General features: G+C 35.2%; 1 protein-coding gene across 5 annotated transcripts in view; it reads left to right on the top strand.

Annotated features, from left to right (window-relative positions):
* The window catches only part of LOC120627832 (phosphatidate phosphatase LPIN3), a 49,348-nt gene that overhangs the window by 19,853 nt on the left and 3,457 nt on the right, over positions 1-26,038 (top strand). For 3 of the 5 annotated variants that reach the window (XM_039895918.1, XM_039895908.1, XM_039895925.1), the window contains 14 exons: positions 7,365-7,597; positions 9,567-10,055; positions 10,828-10,923; positions 12,405-12,659; positions 13,141-13,265; positions 14,572-14,719; positions 16,125-16,317; positions 17,275-17,399; positions 19,696-19,928; positions 20,357-20,478; positions 20,849-20,997; positions 21,724-21,862; positions 23,199-23,414; positions 24,486-24,589. In XM_039895918.1, the coding sequence (XP_039751852.1) occupies positions 7,365-7,597; positions 9,567-10,055; positions 10,828-10,923; positions 12,405-12,659; positions 13,141-13,265; positions 14,572-14,719; positions 16,125-16,317; positions 17,275-17,399; positions 19,696-19,928; positions 20,357-20,478; positions 20,849-20,997; positions 21,724-21,862; positions 23,199-23,414; positions 24,486-24,589 (2,627 nt within the window). Of the gene's footprint in view, positions 1-7,364; positions 7,598-9,566; positions 10,056-10,827; positions 10,924-12,404; positions 12,660-13,140; positions 13,266-14,571; positions 14,720-16,124; positions 16,318-17,274; positions 17,400-19,695; positions 19,929-20,356; positions 20,479-20,848; positions 20,998-21,723; positions 21,863-23,198; positions 23,415-24,485; positions 24,590-25,468; positions 25,617-26,038 lie in introns of all 5 variants that reach the window. The other 2 variants (XR_005658945.1, XM_039895938.1) reach the window with 2 other exon arrangements.

Genomic DNA, 26,038 nt, shown 5'->3' on the forward strand with positions numbered 1-26,038 from the left:
TGAAATAGTTAAATTGATAAATTGTGTGTATGAAATAGACTTTACTTAAGAATTACACGCTGGCAATCGTGGAATCGTTTCAGCTAATCGAAACACTGAAAAGGACCTACACATCAACGTTTTGATTATCACTGGTTTTTATTTTATTCATTTTCGTGTGTTTGTGTGTAGTTTACAAACAAGTATAATTAGGTTGCCTTTGTTCTGACCTTAATGTTTCTCGCAAACTACAAGATTGTTCAATACCCATATCTAGGGTACTGTACTGAAAGTATATCAATGACGTCCGTGGCACAAGTAGACTGCATCGGACGCGCCAGAGAAATTTGGATGACCTTGGCTTGGCACGTTCGATGCGGTCGATTAGTGTTGCTGACGTCATTCTCATCTTCAGTAGGTCAAAAATGCATGCGAGCCTTGAGGTAGTGTGCATTAAACCCAACAGCTCTGTTCAATAATTTATAACTCTTGTACGTTTGTCTGTCACACAGTAGGTATTTCTAATATCTTTGGTATGAAATAGCGAGTAAGACTCATCTCAAAGTCCTTTTCCTACCTAATGGATAAAGTTTAGCCAAATCGGTTTTAACTTTCCTGCGGTAAAAGTAGATTAAAGTTTTAGTACTCTTGCAAAGTCACATTAAAATCGGTTCTGCCGTTTCGGATATTTAACCGGACAAATATAGACACACTAATAGAGAGAAAAAAACGGAAACATGCTTTGTTATGCTCTTGTTACCTTACCGTGTTTGTTGTAACCTTATGCAGGTTATGGCGAATGTGAGTCGAATTTAGTGACAGATGGAAATAAACGGCAGACACAGATAGATGAGTTATTTTTTTTTTTTTAGATTTCTCTATCGAATACCTTTCGTTATTCGTAGAATACAAAGTAAAATGTTTCACATACGGATAGATTTAAAAGTGGTATAATTTTATAAATATAGGTATAATTTTAAATATCTCGAAGAAACTGTCTAGGAAGTATTAGAGGTTAAGAATTAGATATTTTTAGAATAAAAATAATTATTAAAGATGGTAGCCGATTTGTTCTCTATAGTCTATTGCCAAAACAAGCTATGTAGTCTTAGTACAAGATTTGCACGCTCTGTATGGAGGAGTCGTTTTCGAGTATATAAATACTTTAACATCAGGGTAAAATAGATCTCATTTATATTGGGTTAAAGTTCAAATTTGCCTACAATTCGTCAGGAGGGTAAAGAGTTTGATATTCGAAAATGACTCCTTGACTGCAAGCGAGCAAATCTTGTACTAAGGCTACAGATAGGAAACGTGCGACTGATTCACCGCGAAAATTGGAAAGCTGCCAGTGCTGGGATATCATCCTCAACGCGGGAATTGTATGAAAAATTTGGCACAAATATTTTTACGTTCATGAGAAGACGCTTTTATTTTTATAAGAGAATGTTTAAGACTCCGTTTCGTTTTCTTTAACAATTGTTATAGGTATATACCTCAAGATTTTTAAACTCAACAGTGCAGCGGTGCCAATTCTGTTGTACCTACATAAATCTCTTAAACTAAAGTAAATTAGCAAGTGATCGCGATTGACACCTGACTATTTTACCTACGCTGCGCATTGCTATTACATGTCGTGATGTCACTACAAGATTGATTAATATTGAATTGCTTAAATAGTAATGATTTGCTATTAATAATTCGTTAAAACCATATCTAAATATTTAATATTTTTCTAAATACATAGGTAGTTTGTGAAATCACTTACCGAAAACTAATACCGTAAAATATTATTATTGTATACAAGATACAAGCCGTAAAAGGTGAAAGAAAGAATTGCTCTGTAAACATTCATTGTAGGTACGAGGAAACTGCCTGATTATAGATCAAATGTAATAAGCGGAAACGCCTATGATTCAAGTCTCACACCCACGTTCTCCAACACAAGTCTACAGATAGTAACTTGGGTTTTACCTGAATTAAACAATTATTATTATTATTATTATTATTATTATCTGTGTACACTTTAGTGTCTCAGCTAACAGCTGGTATTTCAGGTGTGCACGGACCTAAGTCAAGTGCACACCCAGAGTCAAGTAGAAGGTTGTGGTTGGACATTATTGTGATTGTGTGTGGGTTCACCAGTTCGATGTGTAGGCTCTTCACTACCCTGTAAGAATTTACGGACTATCCTGCAAGTGTTCAGGATTACATTTTTTTGGAGAGATATGTAGGTGAATTCCGGTAAATTGAGTAAGCTGAGTGACTGGTGAAGTTGTTTGGGAATGACACCTGTAGTGGATAATACTATGGGAACTATGCTAACTTCATTAAGCCGCCACATGCGCTTTATCTCGTCTTTAAGGTCTGTATATTTAGAAAGTTTTTCGGATATTGTGTTTTGTAAATTATGTGTGTTGGGTATAGCTATGTCTATGATGATTGCAGTTCGGTTCTTTTTATCTTGAAGTGTAATGTCAGGTCTATTGTAATGGATTGTTCTATCTGTAAGAATTGCACGGTCGAAATACAGTCTGTATTCGTTGTTTTCGAGAACTGATTCTGGTACATATTTATAATAAGGTATGGGTTTCAGATTTGATATGAGATTATATTTGTAAGCTAACTTCTGATGGATAATATTTGCGGCTTGATCGTGGCGGTGTTTATATTCTGTCTGCGCTATTAATTTACAAGCGCCTGTTATGTGCTGTATGGTTTCAGAATTACTATTGCATTTTCGGCACAAGTCCGTAGGCAAGTTTAAGATCCTCATTATATGTCTTTGGTAGTTGCGAGTTTCAATTATTTGGTCTTGTATAGCAATCATGAACCCTTCAGTCTCAGGGAAGAGTTCGCCACGACTTAACCACGCGTTCGACGCTACTTTGTCGACATTAGGTTGGCAGAGGTCATGTCGATGTCTCCCATGTAGAGACTTTCGGGCCCACTCATTTATTTTTGTCTGTTCTGTGGTTTGTGTCTCATTTTTTTGGAATGTTTTGTCTTTGAGGTTCAGCGGTGTTAATTTAGCGTCAGATTGGACAGTCGCCTGATGAAGACCGGATGTGATTGATTTTTTGTAAAAGTAAGATCGGAGTGTCGTTATTTGTTTATTGTGTAGGTTTTGGATATCTATTATTCCTCTGCCACCTTCATGGCGTGGTAAAGTCTGTCGTTGAAAGCATGCTCGTGGATGATGTTTACGGTGCTTAGTTAGTGTTGTGTTTATAATTCTTTGAATGTTCTTTAATTCTGTTTTTGACCAGTTAATAATGCCAAATGAATATGTTAAAATCGGTATAGAAAATGAGTTAATAGCTTTGATAATATTTCGTGAGTTTAATTGTGATTTTACGAGGGAGTTGAGTCTATGTTTAAATTGTTGTATTCGTTTGGTTTTTGTGTTTTTGTACTCTATTAACTTCCCCTGGTTATATCCTAAATACTTATAAACTTCGGTCTCTTCTAGTGAATTGATTTGCTGTCCAGCTTCCATGTGGTAAGTGTGTTGTAGACTTTGTCCATCTTTGATTGCATTAATTTTGCATTTATCAATGCCAAATTCCATACAAATATCTTGAGAATATTGCTCAGTAAGATTAGCTAATTGATACAAATCTTTTTGTGGCATATAATTTTATGTCATCCATATACATGAGATGATTTATCTGGGTAGTTATCTGTTCGTTCATGTTATTATCCTTTGTGTATTTTAAGGGATAGCCTACGTTTGCAGCAATCAGTACATTGGAGAGTGGATTCAAAGCTAGGCAAAACCATAGTGGGCTCAAAGAGTCACCTTGGAAGATACCGCGTTTGATATGTATAGGTTCGCTTTCAGTGTGTGATATTTTAAGTCGTGTGGTCCACTTGTGCATTACAGTTTGCAGCAAGTTTGTTAGTGTAGGATGTATTTTATAGATATCTAAGACTTTTAACAGCCACGAATGGGGTACGGAATCATATGCTTTCTTGTAATCAACGTACATAGAGTGAAGCTCTTTTTTCTGTTTTTGTACTAGCCGTAATATCACAGAGTCGATTATAAGTTGTTCTTTGCAGCCCTGACTATATTTCCTGCACCCTTTTTGTGGTTCAGCTAGAATTCTATTGTTTTCAATGTGGTCGTATATTAAACTAGTAATACAGGAACTAATTATTTTATAGATAGTTTGGAGGCATGTTATTGGTCTGTATTTGGCTGGGTTGGTTGGATCTGAAGGATCCTTTGAAATCATGTAGGTTGTTCCTGCCATTACATAGTAAGGTATAGAGGCAGGATCTTGAATTAAATTATTTATGTGGTTGTGTAAAAAGGGATGGGTGTATGCAAACTTCTTGTACCAGAAGTTGTGTATCTTATCAGTTCCAGGGGCTTTCCAATTATGCAGTTTTTTTATGACATTTTGAAATGTCTCTATTGATATGAATTCAAAGGGCATTGGCTGTACGTGTCTATTTCTGTCGTATTCATCTCTATCCAATCTGCTTTATCATTATGATCTTTAGGTTTCTCCCATATGTCAGCCCAAAATTTTCGAACCAGATCTGGTTCCGGAGTGTTAGGAGTAGAGGGATGATTACTTGATGTATTATTAGATGTAGATAATTTTAAATTCCGATAGAAGTTTTTTTCGTTGTTTTGAAATTGGTTGTTTTGTGTTTTGCGTAGTGTACATGCTCGATATCTATTAATTCTACTGGCTATAACTGTAAGTTTTTGTTTGAGAGTATCTATAAATTGTGTAATGCATGAGTTTGGTCCCTCATGTATAGAATGTACCTTGTATTGGTCCATGATTTTCCTTACTTGCGCTGTCAGCATTGGACTTGTATTTCCGTTACGATATTGAATCAATCTGCCTATTTTTACTCTAAGATCTTCTCTCTTCTTCTCTAATCTTCTTTCCCAATTCGGTTTTTTAGGTCCCATTCTGTTCGACTGTTCTGCAGTTATATCCATATTTGCACCATTACATTTAGCCGCTGTCCATGCTGCGCAGTATATTATAGTTTGTAGTGTTTTAAAGTCTGTGTCTGAATTTAAATACTTTGGTAGAATGTTATTATCAATGTAATGTATAATTATCGAGAACTTTTCGAAGATTTCTGCTTCCAGATGAATGGTCTAGTAGTAGGATCGGTATCAGTGTACTTACTAAAGGTTTCTTTAAATGTATTATCTATATCATGGTTAATATGGACGAATGAGTTATTATTACTTTTTATAACATCAGTCTCACTCGTTTCTTCATCAGTTGTATTTCGAGGATAAGGATAAGTAGCCAGTAAATTATAATGTGGAAGTAAATTAATATCACTAGTGTCGTTTGTAGTTAGTGTAACATTGTTGGGCGTTTCTTGGTAATTTAAATGAGCTAATTGTTCATTTTGTGTGGGTGTATTTATGTGAGTGATGTTCATATTTAAAACATCGGTCTTTATTTTCTCTAGTTTTTTGATATCTAATAATCGATTATTTACTATAGAGCGCCTTTGATCAGATAGTCTTTGTGGAGAAATGTTTGAAAGGTCTGGATGGATATCAATAAACTTTTTATGTAGTTTCGTACGGTATGAAGTCATATTGGTTTCTGATTCTGTAACTATGTAATAACATCTCATTAAACTTTCATTAAGATCATCGGTCCATCTCATTCGGCTGCTCGTGTCTTGTCCTGTGTGAATACTTTTTTGCTGAGTATGAGTGCTCGTAAGTTGAAGTTCATCAGCTACGGTTTTCTTAATTTGTTCGAGTCGCTTTTGACAAATTAATTTATTACATATTATACGCCGTTTCTGGTCAGCTACTCGTTGTTCAGAAACATGTGAGAGTTCAGGAAAAATCATTAAAATTTGTTGGTGAAGTGGTTTTCTATACGTAACTTTAATAGATTCTAACTTAGTTATACGGTAGTAGGACCTGATTATTGCCTCATTGTATACATCGGTCCATTTCATTCTCAATTTCTTAGCTTTCAATATGGTGGGCACAGATTTACTGACAGAAGTTGTCTCCTGTGCAACATCCATTGAAAACTCGCTGCTTACATGGGATGACGGTGACGTTAGTATCGCGGATTCGTAAGGATTGGGTGAAGAATTTGGTGACGGAAAAAGGCTTTGTGTTGATGATATTGGTGACGATGAATCCCTTGCTAGGGTGATATCGGCTGTAGTAAATTTGTCGACGAGCGCCCGCCTGCTCAGCGCCTCGTCGCCGACGGATCGCATGCTGGAACACCCAGCATCGGCTCCAGGTGTGCCCCGGCGATCGCCCCCGGGTAGCGGCAGTATACTTAAAACTCTTTTTGACCTTAGCTCCATACTGAATGGGTTACCTTTGCCTTGTTTGCCGCGTAAGTTTCAATCGTACGCGTGTCCGCCCCCCACGTGGCCTGGTGTTCGGCTCGGACGTAAGGTAGGGTTTTAGGGGGCTTATTATTATTATTATTATTATTATTATTATTATTATTATTATTATTAACTACTATCCTTTTCTACGGCAAATATTGTAAAAGAGGACAGCGCTTCTTTGCGACTTGTCAATTTTGTTTAGTGTAGACATTTGTACACAACAGAATTGGCACCATTACTTCAGCACTCGCCAGCGTATCGCTAGGAAGATAGCCGGACTCGGAATAAAGGTACACATAAATAATACTCTGTTAGCTGAAAAGTCACACAGAATACCGCCCTGGGGCCCGTCCTTGTATTTGACTTTGACCGACGACATGGCTTAGCTTTTTCTTTGTTTTTATATTAAAATAACGCAAAGAGTATACCTAAGCCACATAAATAAATGGAAAAAATTATAAAATGAGTTAGTGTAATGACTAATAAACGATAGCGGGTTATCCGTTGATAGTCATAACAAACTAAACCTAACCTTTGATTTTTCCGCGTTTTGTCACCATGATTTGCGAAAATGAATCTTAATATATCACGTAGACTCGTTACAAACAAACCGGGGAATCTATTTAGTTTAGTCAGACATATTAACATGGAATACTTAATATTGGTAGGAAAACACGTCGAAATAAGATAATCCTCTTCTAAACGAATTATATTTTTTTATTTTATTACAGCGATTTACGATGTTTTTTATATTTCTTAGGGGTTGCCCTCAACTTGATTGGGCCCGAAATAATTCAACTTGGTAAAGTGGTTGTCACTAGCTTAGAAACGAAAGTTATTATTATTATATTTGAACCGCTTTTTATTGTTATTGCATCTGCGTTAAACTATTTACATACCAGAGACACGTGGATCTTGTTTCTTTTACATAAAATGGTTCTTATTTAAACTACGTTAAATATACGAAATTACCCTACAAACTTTGATGTTCAAATTATTTATATATCACCTGTTTTGTCCTAAAGGTTGACTTAGAGCTGAATGGAGAGCCACTGAACATTCACATGAAGCTGGGGGAATCGGGTGAAGCGTTCTTTGTGGAAGAAGTCGGGGAGGATGAAGCGGAATGTGCTGCCCACCTCGCCACTTCGCCGATACCCGCCACGCGATTTGATAATCTGTACGAACCCCGGCGACGTAACTCGCTCTCCGCCGTGGAACCTGATCATGGACAAGCTTCCGACTACACTAAGAGAAGGTAATTTTTCAGACACGAACAATGTTTGTACCATCACGAACAACAAAAACGAACCGTACGCTTAAAGAGCGTCTTGGGTGCCTTTGGATGACGTTTCTTAGCGTTTGACTTGACTTTTCAAAGGTACTTATAGAGACCTACTTGAAATAATATAATTTTTTAATTTCCTTACATCCACAAACTTTCAATAATTAGCTAATATTTTCATTTTAAATTTAACTCTATTGTTAATGTATGGCTTTAAGGGAACTTGAATAATTGAGATTTTTATCTGCTTACCGCACCTTTTTTTATACAGAATCGAACCCAATAAAGTAATTACTGCCTTATTAAACAAAGCAAAGAGGTTTTAACTGATTACTGTCGTAAAAAAGTAATTTAAAAATGCACTTAACTCAATCTATCAATATTTATAGAAAAATGTTGAAAGCCTTATTTAATTGATTTACTTAATCATGAACTACTATAAAGCTTGCTTTATCACTTCTCAGTTAAAATTATGTGTGTATTACTTAACAAGTACGTAATTAAAAATAAAACACGACCAGTGACCACGACATACGGCCGCCATATTGACTTTTCTTTTTAAAAATGATAGCCAGAGCCACTCCGAATGTTGTGTTGATTCTAACGAGACCATACATCGAAATCGTTTCAGGCTTTAAAAGTTGTTAAAACATAGAAACCCTGATACATACATAGGTACATACAATATAATACCTTTTATAGGCAGTGGTGTTAACTACCTGCAGGGCTAGCAAATGCAGGAGACAAAAGTTGTACCCCCGATTATATCCCCTGGCAAAGGATAAAACTAACTGGTCCACCTGCAAAAGCAAGGGAACACGGATACGGATAACAATTCATTATTGCACATATATTATTTCCACTCGTGCTCCAGTGAGTTGATAAAGCTATCTCTCCTGCCCATGCTAGCTTGCTGGGGTATAAAAATAGCCTACGATCTTATTCTCAGATCTACCAAATTTACAGAATAATTTATTCATAAAAATCATTTAAGCAGAAGAATTAGATAACAAACTCTTGATTTATATATTAAGTATTTAAGCTGGACGAGAAGGTTATGTTTGAGGTTTTTTAAGAACAAATAAAGTACGTGCTTTGCATAGCACTTAAGATGTTCTTATTGCGAAGTGACAAAACGAGAAAATTAATAGTTAAAAAAAGCTGTAGATACGTTTAAAAACAACAATGTCAGTGTAGGCGTATTTGCCAAAGCCGCGGGTGGGATCCATTCGTAATTAAAACAATAACATATTGTTGATTTTGGTGGTGAAGTGAGTTGAAGTAGAAAAGCTAACTGGTTCCCTTGGGCTGTCAATGTCAATGGCGTCATTATATATCTAGAACCGATTGAAAAAAGTAGCTGATTAGAAAGCGAATCACACGCTATGCCATTCAACTAAATTGTACACGTAGTAGGTATTGCGGTGTAGCTATGTAATGCATTTAAAAGAGCTGTAAACAGGTATTGGCTTTACGGCGCATATTATATTATTGTACAATATGCCTTGATTGTACTCTCTAGTCAATTTGATTATTTACTAGCGGTTGCCAACGACGCCATCCAATTTCTGGCATTTAAAATTCTTCCATATTAATTTATCGCCTTTTCTACACACTAAAGTGTTAGTTCAATAAACACGCTTTAAGAGCCGTTTATTTAAAACTTTGAAACTGTCTTAAACGTTAAAACTTCAACACCTTCGGACTTTCATACAAACTTCCGTACCACATTTCATCCCTTTAGATGTTGGATATAAATGAAAGCTAAAAGCCTTCTAAATTTAACTCTTTGCTCTTGAACTTGAAATAAATAGTACTTTTACACAATCTTCTGTCGTTCGAAATTACTTTAACGATTTATATAATTTTCTAATGAATAATCACAATATGAAAAAAAATAACAGGGCAGTAATTATAAATTATTGTTTTTATTTTCCTACAGATATACTGCAGACGGGAAGTCTATGCAAAAACCGGACCTAAGCAAATTAGGTAAAAACAAGAAAGAGGACAAAAAAACAGTTGACGATCATGACAATGAGGCTTTATTTGAAATGGACGGCTTAAACGAAGGCTCGTCTGATTGGACTGATTCAAAACCAAAGACATTCGCGGCCACGAAACTAGGCTCAGCTGAGAGCGAGGCAAATCAAACTGTTCAGAAGATTAGCGAGCATAATGATTTCCGACCAATTGATGCTGCACCCAGCCACGAAGACCTCAAACCAAATAATGGTAACGGTAAAAAGAAGAAGAAAACAAGAAAAGTCAGCTCGAAGAAGAAGCACCAAAGAAAGTCATCGACCAGTTCGATTTCTAGTCAATCTGATATCCCCAGCTCTGAGCAACGCGGTTCGCAGCCGACGTCCATTCCGAATACGACTGATATAAATTTCTATAGCGACACTGAAGCTGTGACAGGTTGTCTTAGGTAACTTGAATATTTTGTTTTCTTTTTACACCCGAAACTAATAATCAATCTAATCCAAAATCTTCCGATCGTAGATTAAGTTTAGTAATGCGTCCATTTTCCTTTTATATTATATTTTGATCTGAAGATTTTGGAATAGATCAATTATTAATTTCTACAGTTAAAAGATTAGTTAATAAAAAAATAAATCACTTGACAAAACGACTTTTGTAGTAATAGGGTCATATTAAATTACCTATCTAACGATGCGGATAGATGGATAGAGCTTTTTTTTTTGCTGGAAAAGGCATCCACGTAACTTCCTAGAAACAACAACGATATTATCAGTGCATCACTTAAGTGCATATCGCTGGGAAATAGCTCAGAAACCCTCTGAAGCTCAGCGAAGCCATCTAGGTCATAATGAGGAGCCACAGGAGTGCTTTCGCATGCAACTGTGGACTTATGACAGCTAGTAAATGTTGGTTTATAACTTCTGATGATAACCTCCATAGCAGCCATAAATTTCCAACGACATTTAACTGGTAAATTGTTGTTGTTGGTTTGAGCAACAATTACCCATCCTATATTTATATGGTTAAGTGTTTATTGGTCTAATTCTGTACGGAAGATGTGATACAATTCCCAAAGTTTGATTTATTAACACAATGTGGACATCAATTTGTTCTAGTAGGTAGGTACTAACCGATTTCTAAGGAAAACTAATGTGGTTAGGTCAATGTGTAGTTTGTAATAAATTTTATAAGGATCTGACGGCGTTGCCTGCTTACAGCGAAGAGATGTCCAACTTGAACCTGAAAGGTGACAATCGCATCCCGCTGGCGTTGTCAGACACAGCCTTTGAGGTGCACTCCACGTCCAGACACTCGTAAATCTCATTAATACTAAGATACTATCGCACTACGCAACGCCACGCTTTTTCCACTTGTTCTGTAGTTCATTCCACCTCTTACGTAAATAGAACTTGTAGGCAAATCGAGCTATTTGCTTTCACGCCTCGTATCCGCTATTAAAACTCCGCCGTGATTACTATTAATTATGTAAACGCAATACTTATTGCTCATTTTATGGGTATTGTAACTTACTTTATGTAAGAATTCGTAGGTTAACCACCAGTCTCGACAAAATATTGGTTATTTAGGTGTTCTTTAATATTTTTCTTGCAGTTACTGGAAACTTGAGTATAAGCTTGGCATGAAATTTTTCAATAATATAACTTAATTAAAACTATGATTTTTCCTGCATAACAAGCCTTGCTGTTTAAGTATTTACGATTATTAAAATAATCATATTATCTTTCTTTTCATATAATGAATAATCCTGCCCTATGATCTATGTATTATTTTAATTATTTTCAAAAAATATTAATTATGGACATTCCGTTCGCTTCACTGAATTTATATAAGCAACAAATTAAAGTACTAGGTTACTTTGCTAGCCACGTAAAAACATATTATTAATATTCATATACATTTTTTGTACATACTTCTAAAGAGATAAAAATAGTTACGATAATAACAATCTTTTTTATTAGCGTTATAGATTTTATCAGCGTATAAAAATTAAAATGTCGTTAAGAATAATTAAATGTCGTCCAAGTGTTTATTGCCAGTTGGATTTAAATATGCATATAAAATACTTACTATTATATATTACTTTTATATTTACTTATATTTTTCTCGATATCACAAATAAAAATTATTATGGTGATTTGGCAAAAATAAAACCTGTGAATTATGAAAGATTTAGATTGATACTTTTGCATCTGCCTTTTTTACATGAACAGTCATGTGTAGTTTATGCTAGTCTTTTGTTGTCGATTCCAATTATACTTAAATAATATCATAGTGATGAATCAACATTTTATTACTGACAATTCTTACAATAACTGTGATTTTAGGTGTAAGAGAATGTATCATATTTTGTAGTGTATATACCATTTTGCTTCGCTTCGTATTTATATAGTAATCTAGTCTTGTAAAATAATATATATATAATTCATTATTGAAATACACCGATTAATGGATAAAAGGATTCAAGGTCTGCGGATATTGTTTTAGCAATTTCCAACTGAGTAAACAAATAAACGTATTCGTAAGAAATTAATGATATTGCTTTCAATCTGTATCAGTAAAAATGTAGTTTTGTTCTAGAAATTATCATGAACCTGGTAATCTTAATAGTTAAATAGTCAAAATTTAGCTTATAATAAAAGTTACTAGTGAACATATTCCTATCAGATGACTAAAAGCATCTTTATTTACTACCAGTTATTCGTAGACGTAAATGAACGGTTTCGTTTTCTAGATATGCACGCAAGGAAATATATCATTTTATTTTCTTGTTTAGTAAGGGGTCTCGTCATGGAACACCAGTCCAATCAGATACGGAAATGGAGTTACAAAGGGCTGCAAATGGTGACAAGTCGTCTCAGTCCTGGCGATGGGGCGAACTGCCGGAGCCCCCGATCAGAAACGTGCAGGCCGAGTGCCCTGAGACCCCAGTGTCTCCCACGTCCCCGACGGAGCCCGCGTCCCCAACGGAGCCCTTAAGTTCTGATGAGGAAAGGACGGAACGCCGTGGAGTTTTAAGTGGCATGTTCCGGTAAGTTTTAACCACTGTCCAACTTCTACGGCTTATTTTCTCCTGTAGATAAAATAATAATTGATTCCACTATAACTTATGGGAATTCAATTTATATTGCTTAGTAGAAAATATTTATAGAAGTATATATTATGTGCAAGATGTTATACAAAAGAGTGGATGATCAGATCATGGCTGATAGAAGTGTGCTGATGCAGAAGACTTGTTTCGGCAGTTGCCATTTTCTTGCCGTGGAATAATAACGTGGGCATGCAGTACCTACTCACTCACTCATCCATTTGAAATCAGCTCCATAGTTCTTTTCATAATGTTATGTAATAATGAAAAAAATATGTTATCGGTGTCTTTTAATTTTTTTGCTAAAAACGAGGTCCTCTATTTAAATTGGCTACAAGAACTGAAAAATTTTAATGCATTGAGAACTGCAAAGCTTTTCTAGGATCATGATTATATATTAAGAAAATTTTTAACCCTTGTTCAGGTTTATGTCCACGCGGGAAGCCGCTGATACTGCGCCCGGGGGCGTCTACCTCGATGACCTGGATCGCGGTCAAGTCGATCCCGATTTATACTTTCCGAAACACCACGCAGATCGCTATCGGACAGGTGCGCAAATATAGATAACAGATGTTTTTAATTAATACCGCAGACATAACAAATTCAATTGTTCCAGCATTAAATGTGTTAAAGAACAAAGACAACATTATTCTAATTAAGTATTATCAAATCAGCATATACCTACCACTAATGACGATACATACATAATATGATAAGCGGAAATTGTGTTATTAGCTGCCATTGTTCGATAAAACATAGACTACTTTTCCAAATATGTCAACTTGTATTTAAATTAATTGTAATTCATAGATATATAACGGTATTTTTGTAACAGCCAAGGTCTTTAGGTCAGAATCTTATATAGATACTCTCTTAAAGAGGTTTGAATATCGTTATATCATTACTATCCTTACTAATATTAAAAATGCGAAAGTGTGTTTGTTTGTCCTTTCCTAACGTCCTAACTAAGCAACCAGTTAACAAGTTGAAAACAGACAGTAACAAACTTTATATCCCAGGCAGGCAAGCGATTTGTAAAAAGCACCTAGTATTTGATAAATCTGGAAGTGGTACTGCATAATTCAAATCCTGGAATCTGCATCCACTTTGCATCAGCTTGAGGCAAACAGCTTAATTCTGCAAATGCACTTTATATTGAAGGCCATCTGTTATATTTAGTCAACAACGATAGTGTCAAAAGAACATCAATTATGAAAGGAAAAATTTGCTCTCTAATTCGCTATTTTCCTTCTATCTGCGAAGATTTTCATCGGATCCTCATAAAATTTACAAGGAACCGACCTATTAGTTAACTCATTCAATTTAAAAAAAAACCATTTATATGGTTTAGATTTGACAACATTTAAAGTCGCCCAAAAACATAGTAACCTCTTCCTATTGCAAGTTGATTAAAAATTCAAGATGACCCTTATTTGGCAGAAGAGTTTCGATGATGGTTAGTTTGTTGTGGACTTCTTCTTAGAACAGGGCACGTTTGAAACATTCATAGCTTTAGTTTCGAGTTTACGAATGTAGTTATCGACATCATCTTAATACCATGTATTTTTTCATTGCACCGAACTTATCAAAATAATAAAGTGCCATTTATTGTCTATTTGAATAAATGCTCGGGGGACTACGTGGCCCAAAGGTTTTCTATCCCTATTAAGCGCGACAATGCTTCTTGTCTGATGGGCACTTTATGTCCGGGAATAACAATGCTTTTTGACGAAGCGTAAGAGTATTTATTGTAACTATTGACATTATGCTTTTTATTGTAGATTGAAGATAAGTTACATTTAATTCTTAATGAAGAAATATTTAAAAAACATTTTTAAATATATTTTTAACGCAGTTGGTGGTAACGTTGGCATACCAAGCGGTCCTACGGAAGAAGAGTACGAGTCTGGCAATGGACCGTCGCTGCCACAGTCGCCCAATTCACCGGCTTCACTCGACGCGCCCACCCTCGACTCTGATGATGACGAGAAACTACTTGCCAAGTGAGTTAATTATTAAATCACAATTCTAACTAACTGAACCAACTTGCATCGAGGCTTGAAAATCTTGAATTTTGATAGTTTAATCTTTTAGATTTTATTTGACTTTATACACAGTTCAAATTTGACAGTAGCAGTTACATTCTTTTCGCAAACTATAGGGATGACAGGTCACCAGTGCCACTAGTTGGCAACGGTAAAAAGCTTACTGAATAAGGGGCATAAGGGGCTGAATAAGGTAGATACAAACCTACTTTATCTCATCTCGGTACTTTAACTTTTGTTATTACCACTTACATTAAATGTTTTTGTATCGTTTATTAATCATGTATTTTATATTCATAATAGTGATTACGTACTACAAATTGTGTGTGTGGTGAACTGTCCTGTCCGCAAATGTTATGTGTGTGTAGGTTACTATTGTAGGGCTAAGCTTAGCCAACCGAGCGGAACTACTCATATAGCTGGTTGGTTACTTAACAGGATTTCCCGGAAAACAAGGTTACTTTCCTTTATACCGCGATAAGATAACAGGCGGATTACTGTAAAGTAATAAGCTTGTTAGTACCCTATACGTACTATCAGTGTTTTATATGTTTAAAGCTTATTTTGATGTTAAATTTTTGGTCAAACAAATAGGTACCATTAAACCGACATCTATCAAAGGGGTAAGGTTCTAATCCCTTGTAAATCGCAAATCAGTCAGTCTTACTGTGTATCCGCATGATATTCCCGAGCGATTCGGAGAAGTCGGAAGATGTTCTTACAATTAATCTCTGCCTTATCCGCTTTGGTTATTTGTGAACATACGAATAGATGAATATCCATACTAATATTATAAAATCTTAAAAGTGTGTCTATGTGAATCTGCAACACTTGCATCCTGGAGATGGACATAGAATAATATTTATGGTAAAAAATACCCGCGGAATTAAAAAGAAAAAGCAATTTTAGTCAGTGGATGGCTCAGCCAGTTAACTTAAATTTTGCATATATATATAGTTCGCAGATGGCTATAGGATATATTTTATCCCGGAGAAATAAAGGGTTCCTTTGATTTTTTTTAAAAACCCAAAATGAACTCGGAGTAGCTATCAATGAAGGCAGACTGGCGCAGTGGGCAGTGACCCTGCAGTCCTAGGCCGCGATTCCCACAACTGGAAAATGTTTGTGTGATGCACATGATTGTTTTTCAGTATCTGGGTGTTTATCTGTATATTATAAGTATTTATGTGTGTTATATTCATAAAAATATTCAACAGCTATCTTAGTACCCATACCACAAGCTACGCTTACTTTGGGGCTAGATGGCTATACTACGACAATACACACTATTGTCGTAGTATATTTATTTATTATTTATTTATTTATTTAATGAACCAAAAAAATAAAAGCATTTGTCTATTAGGGGCCAGGTTTCGGTAATGGCGCGTGATGGTGCGGTTTCGCGAGCGCTCAGCTACGAAGAGTTTTGCATGCAAGGCGCCGCGTTGGCTAGTACGGGGCAGCTAGAAGTGCGGCTGGGAACACGTTGTATGCCGTGGCGTAGTGCTGGACCGCTGCTGCTATCATTGCTGGCCTACAGGCGCCCGCTACCTAACGTAAGTATCTGCGATATAACTGATAGTGAAAATTGGGCAGGAAACGGCTACTCATTCAACTTTTTACCGGCCTGAGTGACCCTAGGCTCCTTTTAAAACAAATTGGCGACAAAAAGAAAACAGTAATGTTTGAAAATGTGTAATTTTTTTTTTTTTTTAATCTAATGATCATCCGAAGAAAAAGTCTTGGGTAGTCCAAAGTTTTTTTTTGAAATTGGTGACAAAATAAAACAGTAATGTTAAGTTTTAAAATGTGTAGAAAAATACTTTTTTCTTTTGTTTTTATAATACTTTGGTATTAAATATTTAACTATAAATGAGTAAAAAATTCGGAGAATTACATACTTATAAATAAAGAATAACTAGGCTAGTTCGCCTATATGAACCATCAGGCCCTGATTGCAGCCAATCTAGGCTATCTAGTTTATATATTAATAAAAAATAAATATATCACTTATAATTTACACTATCATTAAATTTATGGTGAACTAAGTTTTACAAATGTTCCACTAGGGAAACTAAGTTGTTCGGTAAAAAAAAAGGAGAATATTTGGCTAATCGTTGCCAAGTTAAGTACAAAAAGAAACATCAGTCCAGAGTAAATGCTCATTACTTAGTTTAGTTTAGCATAAATGTAATTTTAGAATTAAGCGTGTTGTATTCACGACCAATGATTGTCGACGGCGCAGAGAGTAACGGTAAAACTCTTGAGAGTTTATGTTAAACATCTTTTAAATGTAATACTTGTTTTTTTGTATTTTTCGATGAAATAAATAAAAGTAGTGCTAAGTTTCTCTCACTGTTTCTTCTATCTGCCACATTTGTAGGAAGTTGCCAAATCATGAAGTATGGTCGCTCTGCTATTTTAATACTTCACATTTTTACGTTAAGAAAGGACACAAGGGCTCAAACCTAAGTAAGAAGTACTAGAATAATAAATTTGATTGTTTCACGCAGCGAGTGCTCGAAGACCTAGAGAAAGGTGAAAAAGGTGAAGAGTCGGTGAGCAGCCGCGGCGCTGACGAGGCCAAGCCGCGCTCTTACTCGTGGTGGTACTGGCGACGATCCAACACAGACAAAAGGTCAGAACACTTTCACTATACTTAAAAAAAAACTAAATTCTCTGCTTATTGTCCAATACGATATCGAATGGATCGTGGTGTGACGGCATCACCATCAACCTCATCAACTTCATGGATGTTTCCATTGAACCCCGCACGCTCCTCCAATGCGTATAGGTCGGTTTAAATAACCAAGAACAACTTTGGGTAAAGATTTTTGTATCTATCATTCAGTGATTTTAATTTTTTTTTTTATTCTTTACAATGTTGAATGTATAAATAAAAACAAAAATTGTCGCGGCAATAATGTGACACCGATATCCGATGTGATATTTTAGGTTATTTTCGTAGACAAAAACGCGGTTATCCACGACTTCCGCGTGGATTATCTATTTTCCCGTGACATTGAGATTTATTCTGCGGATTAAAGTAGGCCGGACTATAAATATTGCTATTCGTCTGTACTATGTCTGTACTGTACTTTTCTACGAGATAACTTTCGCTGTCTAATTGTGAAAAGGTTACACATCTACAAGGCTAGTAATTGCAAAGGAGTTTGATGGAATTTTACAGTATTAATGATTATGACAATCTTTTGTGCTACAACTTCTACTTGGAATCAATAGTTTAAGAGAAGTAACTGTAATAAGTTTTCATAAAAATACGCGGTATCAACCATAATATAAGGTCAGTTACATTTTATGTCAAATGGGTTCACGAATTACTACGCATTTCCCAGGTAATATTTAAATAATAATGTGTTATGATAGGGCATTACAGCTAGTTGTCATTAGAAATTAGAAACCGTAATTGAATAATGTAAGCTTACAATACTAATACAATTAACTCTTATTAATTTATTCATAAAAATATGTTAATATTTGCACAGAGAACGCTGACTAGAAAAAATGGTTGTATGACTCATTCATATCTTCGTGACAAGCATATTTCGTATGCTATAGATATTCCTCAGTTGCATTTCTATATACATGTATCATCAGCGAACTATTTCTAAAAATATAATACATTCATAGTTCAACAAATTCCTGTGCGATACTAGACATAGAGTTACATGGTAGCATATAACGTCATCTGTTGAACACAGTTCATAATATTAGTGGTATGTGAAATCATGAAATGTTTCTATCATCTAGATTAACCATTTCTTTTTCTTGTTAGTTACTAATTTAAAAAAACTATCGTAGAGAACTGCCTGGTTGATGTTGTGGCTAGCAAGTTCAACATCCGATCCTCCTCAGTTTAATTCAATTCTCAGAACCAACCCAGATGATGAAAATTGTATAACGGAGAACAGAAAATTTAGAGCAAGTTAAGCCACCAGTCCCAGTTAGAATAACTAAAATGTATTACTTATAATAGTTAACATCTGCCAATCTGTATTGGAGCAGCGTTGTTGTGTATCGGAGATCTAAAACATATTATCAGGCCATTCATGTTTCGCACATGATGGTTGATGATGCCGTGGAGAACAATTTTATTGATTTAAATCTGAGAACTATCTTGTGTCCAATTAAATTCATTGAATAGGAAAGATTTATAATTATATTTTAAAGTGATGGAAATATTCGCGTCCATTAGTCCCGACGTTACACGTCAGTCAACAGGGAATCGAGCCAACGCTTTTATGATAGAAATGAACTCGGTCCAAAATTCCCCAGACCGTAACCTTGGAACAAATACAATTTCCTATTTTGGATATCTGGTGACACTTTGGACTTGAGACAAATAAATATTTGTTCACAGTTTTATATTTATCCAATTACTAGTTGTGGCACTCGAATTCGCTTGCGTCGTCAAACAAATATTTATAATCAATTCAATAAGACTTGGCTGGTATTACAGGCGTTACTTCATGATATACAATTATCATTAAACTTAATTTTCTATACTTCAATCTTTATACCTAACACTAGACAGATCTTTCGCAGTGCACTCTCCACGCACGTTTCGCTTTGACACCGAAGCATCCACAGGAGACGTTGACTTTTCAATGAACAATTGCTAATGTTCATTGGAGACTTGTAGCTCTCAAGATTAGCGTTCAAATAAGCAAACAACAAAATATTCAAGGATTCAAAAGAGATATTACTCTTGATAGATGTTTTTATTTTACTGATCTAAAATGCTCATTGAAGGTACCTAATCCTTTATTAATATTGTATGAACGGGAAAATGTCTATTTGTTAGTATTACTTTCCTTGCTTCCTTCCTTCACACAGCAGCGTGTTCTGCGTTAGTATCTCCTTTAGCTAAAGAAAGAAATATTAGATTGACGTGTTCTTTTTTTTAATCCTAGGTCAGAGTCGTCACAGCCCAAAGATGAAATTCAAGATGTGAGCGCACCACACAGTGATACAGCGAAAAGTATAACCCCAAAAACTGATTCAATCGATGAAGATCAGCTAGATCACTGGACTGAGGAAAAAGGCGACAAAATTGAGGAAGCAAAAGAAATGACGAACCTCCATGAAGCCATCATAGTTGAAGAAGTAATGGAAATTGGTGAAACCTCGCCAATTATTCCTACTCGTGAGTGTTTACTTGTGTTGCATTTTTAAATGGGTGGTTCCCGCGACTTAATCCGGACAAGGATTTAAAAAAAAATTGCGGAAACGATTTCCTTTCCCGAGATGTTAAATATCCTATGACCGCATCCAGGATGCAAACTCTTTGCCAATTTCCAAAAAGAGAAGATAAGATTGGGTGGTTTTGTTTATATCACTATTTCTGTGATACAATAAAAAATACTGTTTGTCTATCTCCAGGATACAAGTTATTAAATTTCATCGAGATGAGAGCAATGGTTTAACCATTGCTCGATCGATCTTACAACTGATACACTCGCATTTGTAATATTAGTGTAAATTGATCTTCTGAACTTAATTAGATTATTAGGTTATGCAAATTTTAATAATCAATGCGCTTTTTTAATACATCAATCTTTATTTCGATGACAGGCGAAGTATCCGTGCGTCATGATCAGAGTTCGTCAGATTCGGAACACGAGACTCATAACACGAGGTCATCACGACGGCAGTCCACCTTCCGGAAGACCCTGCGTCTCTCTTCTGATCAAATTGTAAGTGAGCATAGTAACACCTGACCCAACTGGGGTTAAATATCATGAGTTTAATATCTTTTTATGTAGCTCATTCTAGCTTTCAATTGGTTGGACCGATTTGAATGCTGCTTTTGCACTCACTTGTGGCATAAGCTGCGACGAGGGAAAAAAGTCTCATTTCTAGAAGCGCGTTAAATAGTTTGCTATTCCAAGACGAGCAACGTGAAGTCCATTTACCCGAAAACTACTAAAAGATTGCAAGCATTGAAATGTACACAAAACGGACATGATACAGTTCATGTAGTTGTTGGTTGTCGATAGAGTGGTGTGATAGAGTAATTATATATAATACCTAATCATCTTAATCTTGTCCTCTCGTTTTGAACAGAAAAAGCTGAATTTACGCGAGGGCATGAACGAGATGGTGTTCAGCGTGACCACTGCGTACCAGGGCACCACGCGTTGCAAGTGCAACGTGTTCCGTTGGCGGTACGATGACAAGGTGGTCATCTCCGACATCGACGGCACCATCACCAAGTAATTATACAACTTAATTCTTAAGATTTTTTTAGCGGACCAAACAGCAAGTGGGTCGCCTGATGTTAAGTGATCATCTCCGGCCATGAACATCTGCAGCACCAGAGGAGCCACCATTGAATAACGCAAAATTTAAGCTTTGAAGATAGACGTCAGATGGGAGATTGTTCCACAATTTCCAAGTGCGCGGTAGAAATTCTACAAAATCTGGTATCGCGTATAGTAGTAGAACACCAGGCATCCTCACTAAATAGTGAGGTAGTCATATGTTTCTACGGCATGAGGTGCGTTCAGTCAACAGTGAAGTAGGTATTAATGCAAACAACTCTTAAGAACACTCTGTATTAGTATGCAACTTTCAATAATTGTTTCTGCAAATTTTCTATTGAAACATTTACGATTTCTAGGAGTAGTCGAGTTCAGTATAAATTAAAAAATTATGTTTTAACTATATATATATGTAGTTGAAAAAGAAACGAAATACTCAGTAAAGTCTGAACATATAGTATTTTTTAATTCCGAAATTTGAATATAGGTGTAACTAAGAAAAGATTACTTTTCTATCGAGCATTTATATTTTTATTGCTGTGAATAACTACATTGATTATTATTAGTTCAAATTCTTTAAACCTTATTCTACAACAATCAACACCTTAACGTTACCTTACCTTAAGCGTTTGTAAGCGCATTACGTTAACGACGTCTTAAAAAGTGTTAATTTGTAAGGTCGGACGTGCTGGGCCACATCTTTCCACTCGTCGGCAAGGACTGGGCGCAGTCGGGAGTTGCGCAACTTTTCACCAAGATCAAGAACAACGGCTACCAGTTGCTCTATCTATCGGCGCGTGCCATCGGACAAGCTAGGGTGAGTTCTTAAGTTGTAGTTGTTCTTTAGAGAGGGGGATGTGGAATTTCCTTTATTTCATACCATTAACAGGGGTAATTTAAAAAAAAAAACACTAATATTTCATAGGAGATAGTGATTCAAAGCTTAGATTCTCCTCGCTAATTCGATCCGAGCTTTAAAGATTATCTGAAAAAGCGATGATACGATCTTAGTTTTAAATACCTCTGCTTCCCTCTCGGGGAATATATTGAGATTATGTGAAGTTTGTTAATTTTCCTGGGTAAACAATACTAATATACCTAAGTAAACAAGAAATGTAAGATTATTATTTATATATTTAGAATATTGATTACCTATAACTTTCCAGTTCGCATAGTTCATCTACCTAGTAACAAAATTGATACTACATATCCCCATATACTTAACATATTTACTCTCTATATATACCTAATAGTTTGTGTTGTCTACTCAATAAAATGATAATGAAGCAAATAATAATAACCTAACCTCACGGTCTATATTATATATGAATATAACATGTCATGTTGTATTACGTAAGTTTGATATGTAATAAAAATCATACAATACAAAAACAAAATAAAGTCATCTTTAATAGGCTCAACACACAGTTTAGAAACGAAATGTTATTCTTAATTTGTTTGACAGCCGATTGGCGCAGTGGATTTCCACAACTGGAAAAAAAATTGTGTGATGAACATGAACGTTTTTCAGTGTCTAGGTGTTTATCTGTATATTATAAGTATTTATATAAATTATTAATAAAAAAATGCATAAGTTATATTGGTACCTTGTGTTACAAGCTACGCTTTCTTTGGGGCTATAGGTGCCGATGTGTGTATTTTCGTAGTACATTTATTTCTGTTACATTTCCCTAAATATATATTGTAAAGAAGCTGTTGGGTCTTCTTTAATAAATAAATAGAATTGGATTCCAGGAGGTGTATTCAAACTACGAAAACTTTAAGCAATATTCAATAATTGAAGATAAACGGTGTACTATACCAGTAATAAAAATTAAACCATAAATGTCTGCGTTTAGTAATTTGGAAGCAGCTGATCCAATCAAGTACCAATTCGAATATCTTGTTCTGCGGCGTGAACTGACACTCTATAGGTTGTTTCTTATACAACACCAAACTATTATTTTAATTGATTATTTTTTTCCATTAAGAACAAAAACAGAAAATTTGATTAACTGTTGTAGGAAAATGATGACACCGCCACTACTTTCATATTGTTTATTCGCGATATCTGTCCATGATTTTATTCGAATGGACTGGAAATGGAATGCTCCTACAAAATTTTGAATTATGAATACGAAATATATCGACAGGTGACCCGAGAATATCTACGCTCTATTAAGCAAGGGGAAGTTTGTTTACCGGACGGACCACTGCTGCTGAACCCCACGTCCCTTCTGCGCGCCTTCCATCGAGAGGTCATCGAGAAGAAGCCAGAGGAATTCAAGATCCAGTGCCTTGCCGATATCAAAGCATTGTTCCCAACGGGCTCAAACCCTTTCTACGCGGGATATGGCAATCGAGTCAATGTAAGCTTTTAACTATTGTAATCTAGCTGTTGAACGCATTCTTCGTCCTCGTTTACTACGGTTTTTAGAAATCCCGTGAATACCGTTTGATTTCCTGGGATAACAAGTAGCCTATGTTACTCTCAAAACAACCTTTGCCAAATATCAATGTAAGGGAAGGAAGGACAAACAAACACTTTCGCATTTATACTATAAGTAAGCTTCATAAATCCACGGTCTCTTAACGTCCCACCAGTGGGTACAGATCTCATAGGAAAACTTGTTTTAGAGCATAGACCTATCACGATAATCCCATGCAGCTACGCGAGCTTTAACTGTAATAATATTATGTGCTATAGAATTTTAAATCGTTTTTAGCTTAAATATGGATTTACATTTATAACCCGCGCCATTAAAGAATAGATTTATAAAATTGTGAGACAGAGAAAGCGCGACATCAGCCGGCTTTTTAAGTCCATTTGTTTAATGACACCGGTCAATCATCAATTTAATTTCACATAAAGCCGTAAGAATAAATTTTAATAAAATAACTTATACTAGATAAGTTATTTTATTAAAATAGCGGTTCCCCGCGACAAAGTTCGCAGGAGAGTTAACGTTAAAAGATATACCGCCGCGGACAATTCTTAGAACTCTAAAAGAGGAACAATTCCGTCGCACATTATTATAGGCGTAACTTGAACCATTTACGCATCGCTAGCATCGGAAGAGAAGGAATATTTTTCCCGTCTTTGCAGGAATATTTTTATTCACGCTCCGCTCGTAATGGTGGTAGCGTGATGTTATATTATAGCCTATACAAAAAATTATAATTTAAATTTAAGTATAATCATATTAAAGTTAAAAAAAAACTTAATCTATATAAGATAAAAGAAATTTATTTAAAGGTATAAATATTTGTTTCTAACTAAATTACCCATTAATATAAGCCTTCCTTGATAAATGGGCTACCGTACACAAAAGGATATTTCCAATTGGAACCAGTAGTTCCTGAGATTAGCGCGTTCAACCAAATAAACTCTTCAGCTTTATCATATTAGTGTAGATTATCTTAATGTCATCTGTATGCAGGATGTTTGCGCGTACCAAGCCGTCGGCATTCCCATCGTGAGAATATTCACGATAAACTACAAGGGTGAACTCAAGCACGAGCTGACCCAGACATTCCAGTCGACGTGAGTATCCGCTTTTATTGCCATTGCAACACACTCACCGCGTCGCACACTCATCACACAACTAACTACCCACTGAAACGTACTGTGCACCCCTAGCACAAATGTGACGAAAATCTAAAATAATTTCAGTTATAATAATCGTAGTTACGAAGTAAATAGAAAATAACGTCATATTTGTAGTATATCAAATAATAGTTGTGGCGCAGTCTGATTTCAATCAATGCGTAATTAAATAAAAGTATTCTAGTGATTTTTATTTGCTTCGAAATTTCCGTTCTCCCAAAGCTTCACGAAAAAAAAATCAACAAAAATGTATCTATGTTTGAGTCATGCGGACACACTTGGATGCATAATTTAAATAGTAAAAGAAGAATATATAACACATTTCAATACATTTGCATTATTGCCATCTCTTGATATAAAAAAGTTGTATTGCAGAATGTGGGGAGGGACTTAAGTAATGTTTTAAATTACTAATTTTCACTTTAAACATTTGTTCTTTTATATATTTAGGAGAAAACTCTGAAAAACGAATGTCCGAAAATGCAATAGTTTTAATTGACATATTATGTTGATAACAAAACGGACAAATAATATTTTTTAAGATATTAGGATATTTCACAAACTAAATAGTCATTAGTCTCTTTGGTAAAACGTTAAATATTTAAAGTAGAACTATAATAATTAATTTAATTCAGCAATTTAATATCAATTAAACTTGTAGTGACGTCACAGTATGTAAATAATATGGCGCAGTTGTCACGTAACTTCTAACAAATGCTTATTCGGAACTATTTTGGATCAAGTCACATTCGATGCGAGGGTGTTCGTATACTATTATTTATTACTCATATAATAAGCAGTTTATTTTTATTTCAGTTACCACGTGCAAAGTGACATGGTCGATGATTTCTTCCCACCACTGAAACGCGATAGAGTCGTTTGCTAGTCATGAATAATGTTTAGTCTATTATAGTCTCGATAGAGATTTTCAAAAATAAGAATTTGCAAGCAGACGAGAGTTCTGGTAAGCCGGATGGCATGAAACTGGGCTTGTCACTTTAAAAATCGCGCTATCATCAAACATTAATATCCTCTAAATTGTAATCCTCTAAAATATCACTATACCTAATAATACTGACAAATAACTCAGTGATCATCGACATGTCATCTTTCGTATTTATTTTTATTTCTATGTTGTCATATTGTTTCAACGTAATAACTCAATTTACCAATGAATAATCAACTTATATATACAAATATTTTTCTTCAGTGAAATTAATGTTAGTCATTAATTATATTACTAAAAAGCTATGTCATGCACAAGCGGAAATTTCGATTTCACTATTAGCGTGGATAATCCGCTTAAGTAATTTGATTTCAACTGTACGATTAAAGTATTAATTTATAACTATAAGCTATAAGAACCTAGATAATAAACAAAAGGTA

The sequence above is a fragment of the Pararge aegeria genome, chromosome 2, assembly GCF_905163445.1.
Source record: "Pararge aegeria chromosome 2, ilParAegt1.1, whole genome shotgun sequence".
NCBI classification, from domain to species: Eukaryota; Metazoa; Arthropoda; class Insecta; order Lepidoptera; family Nymphalidae; genus Pararge; species Pararge aegeria.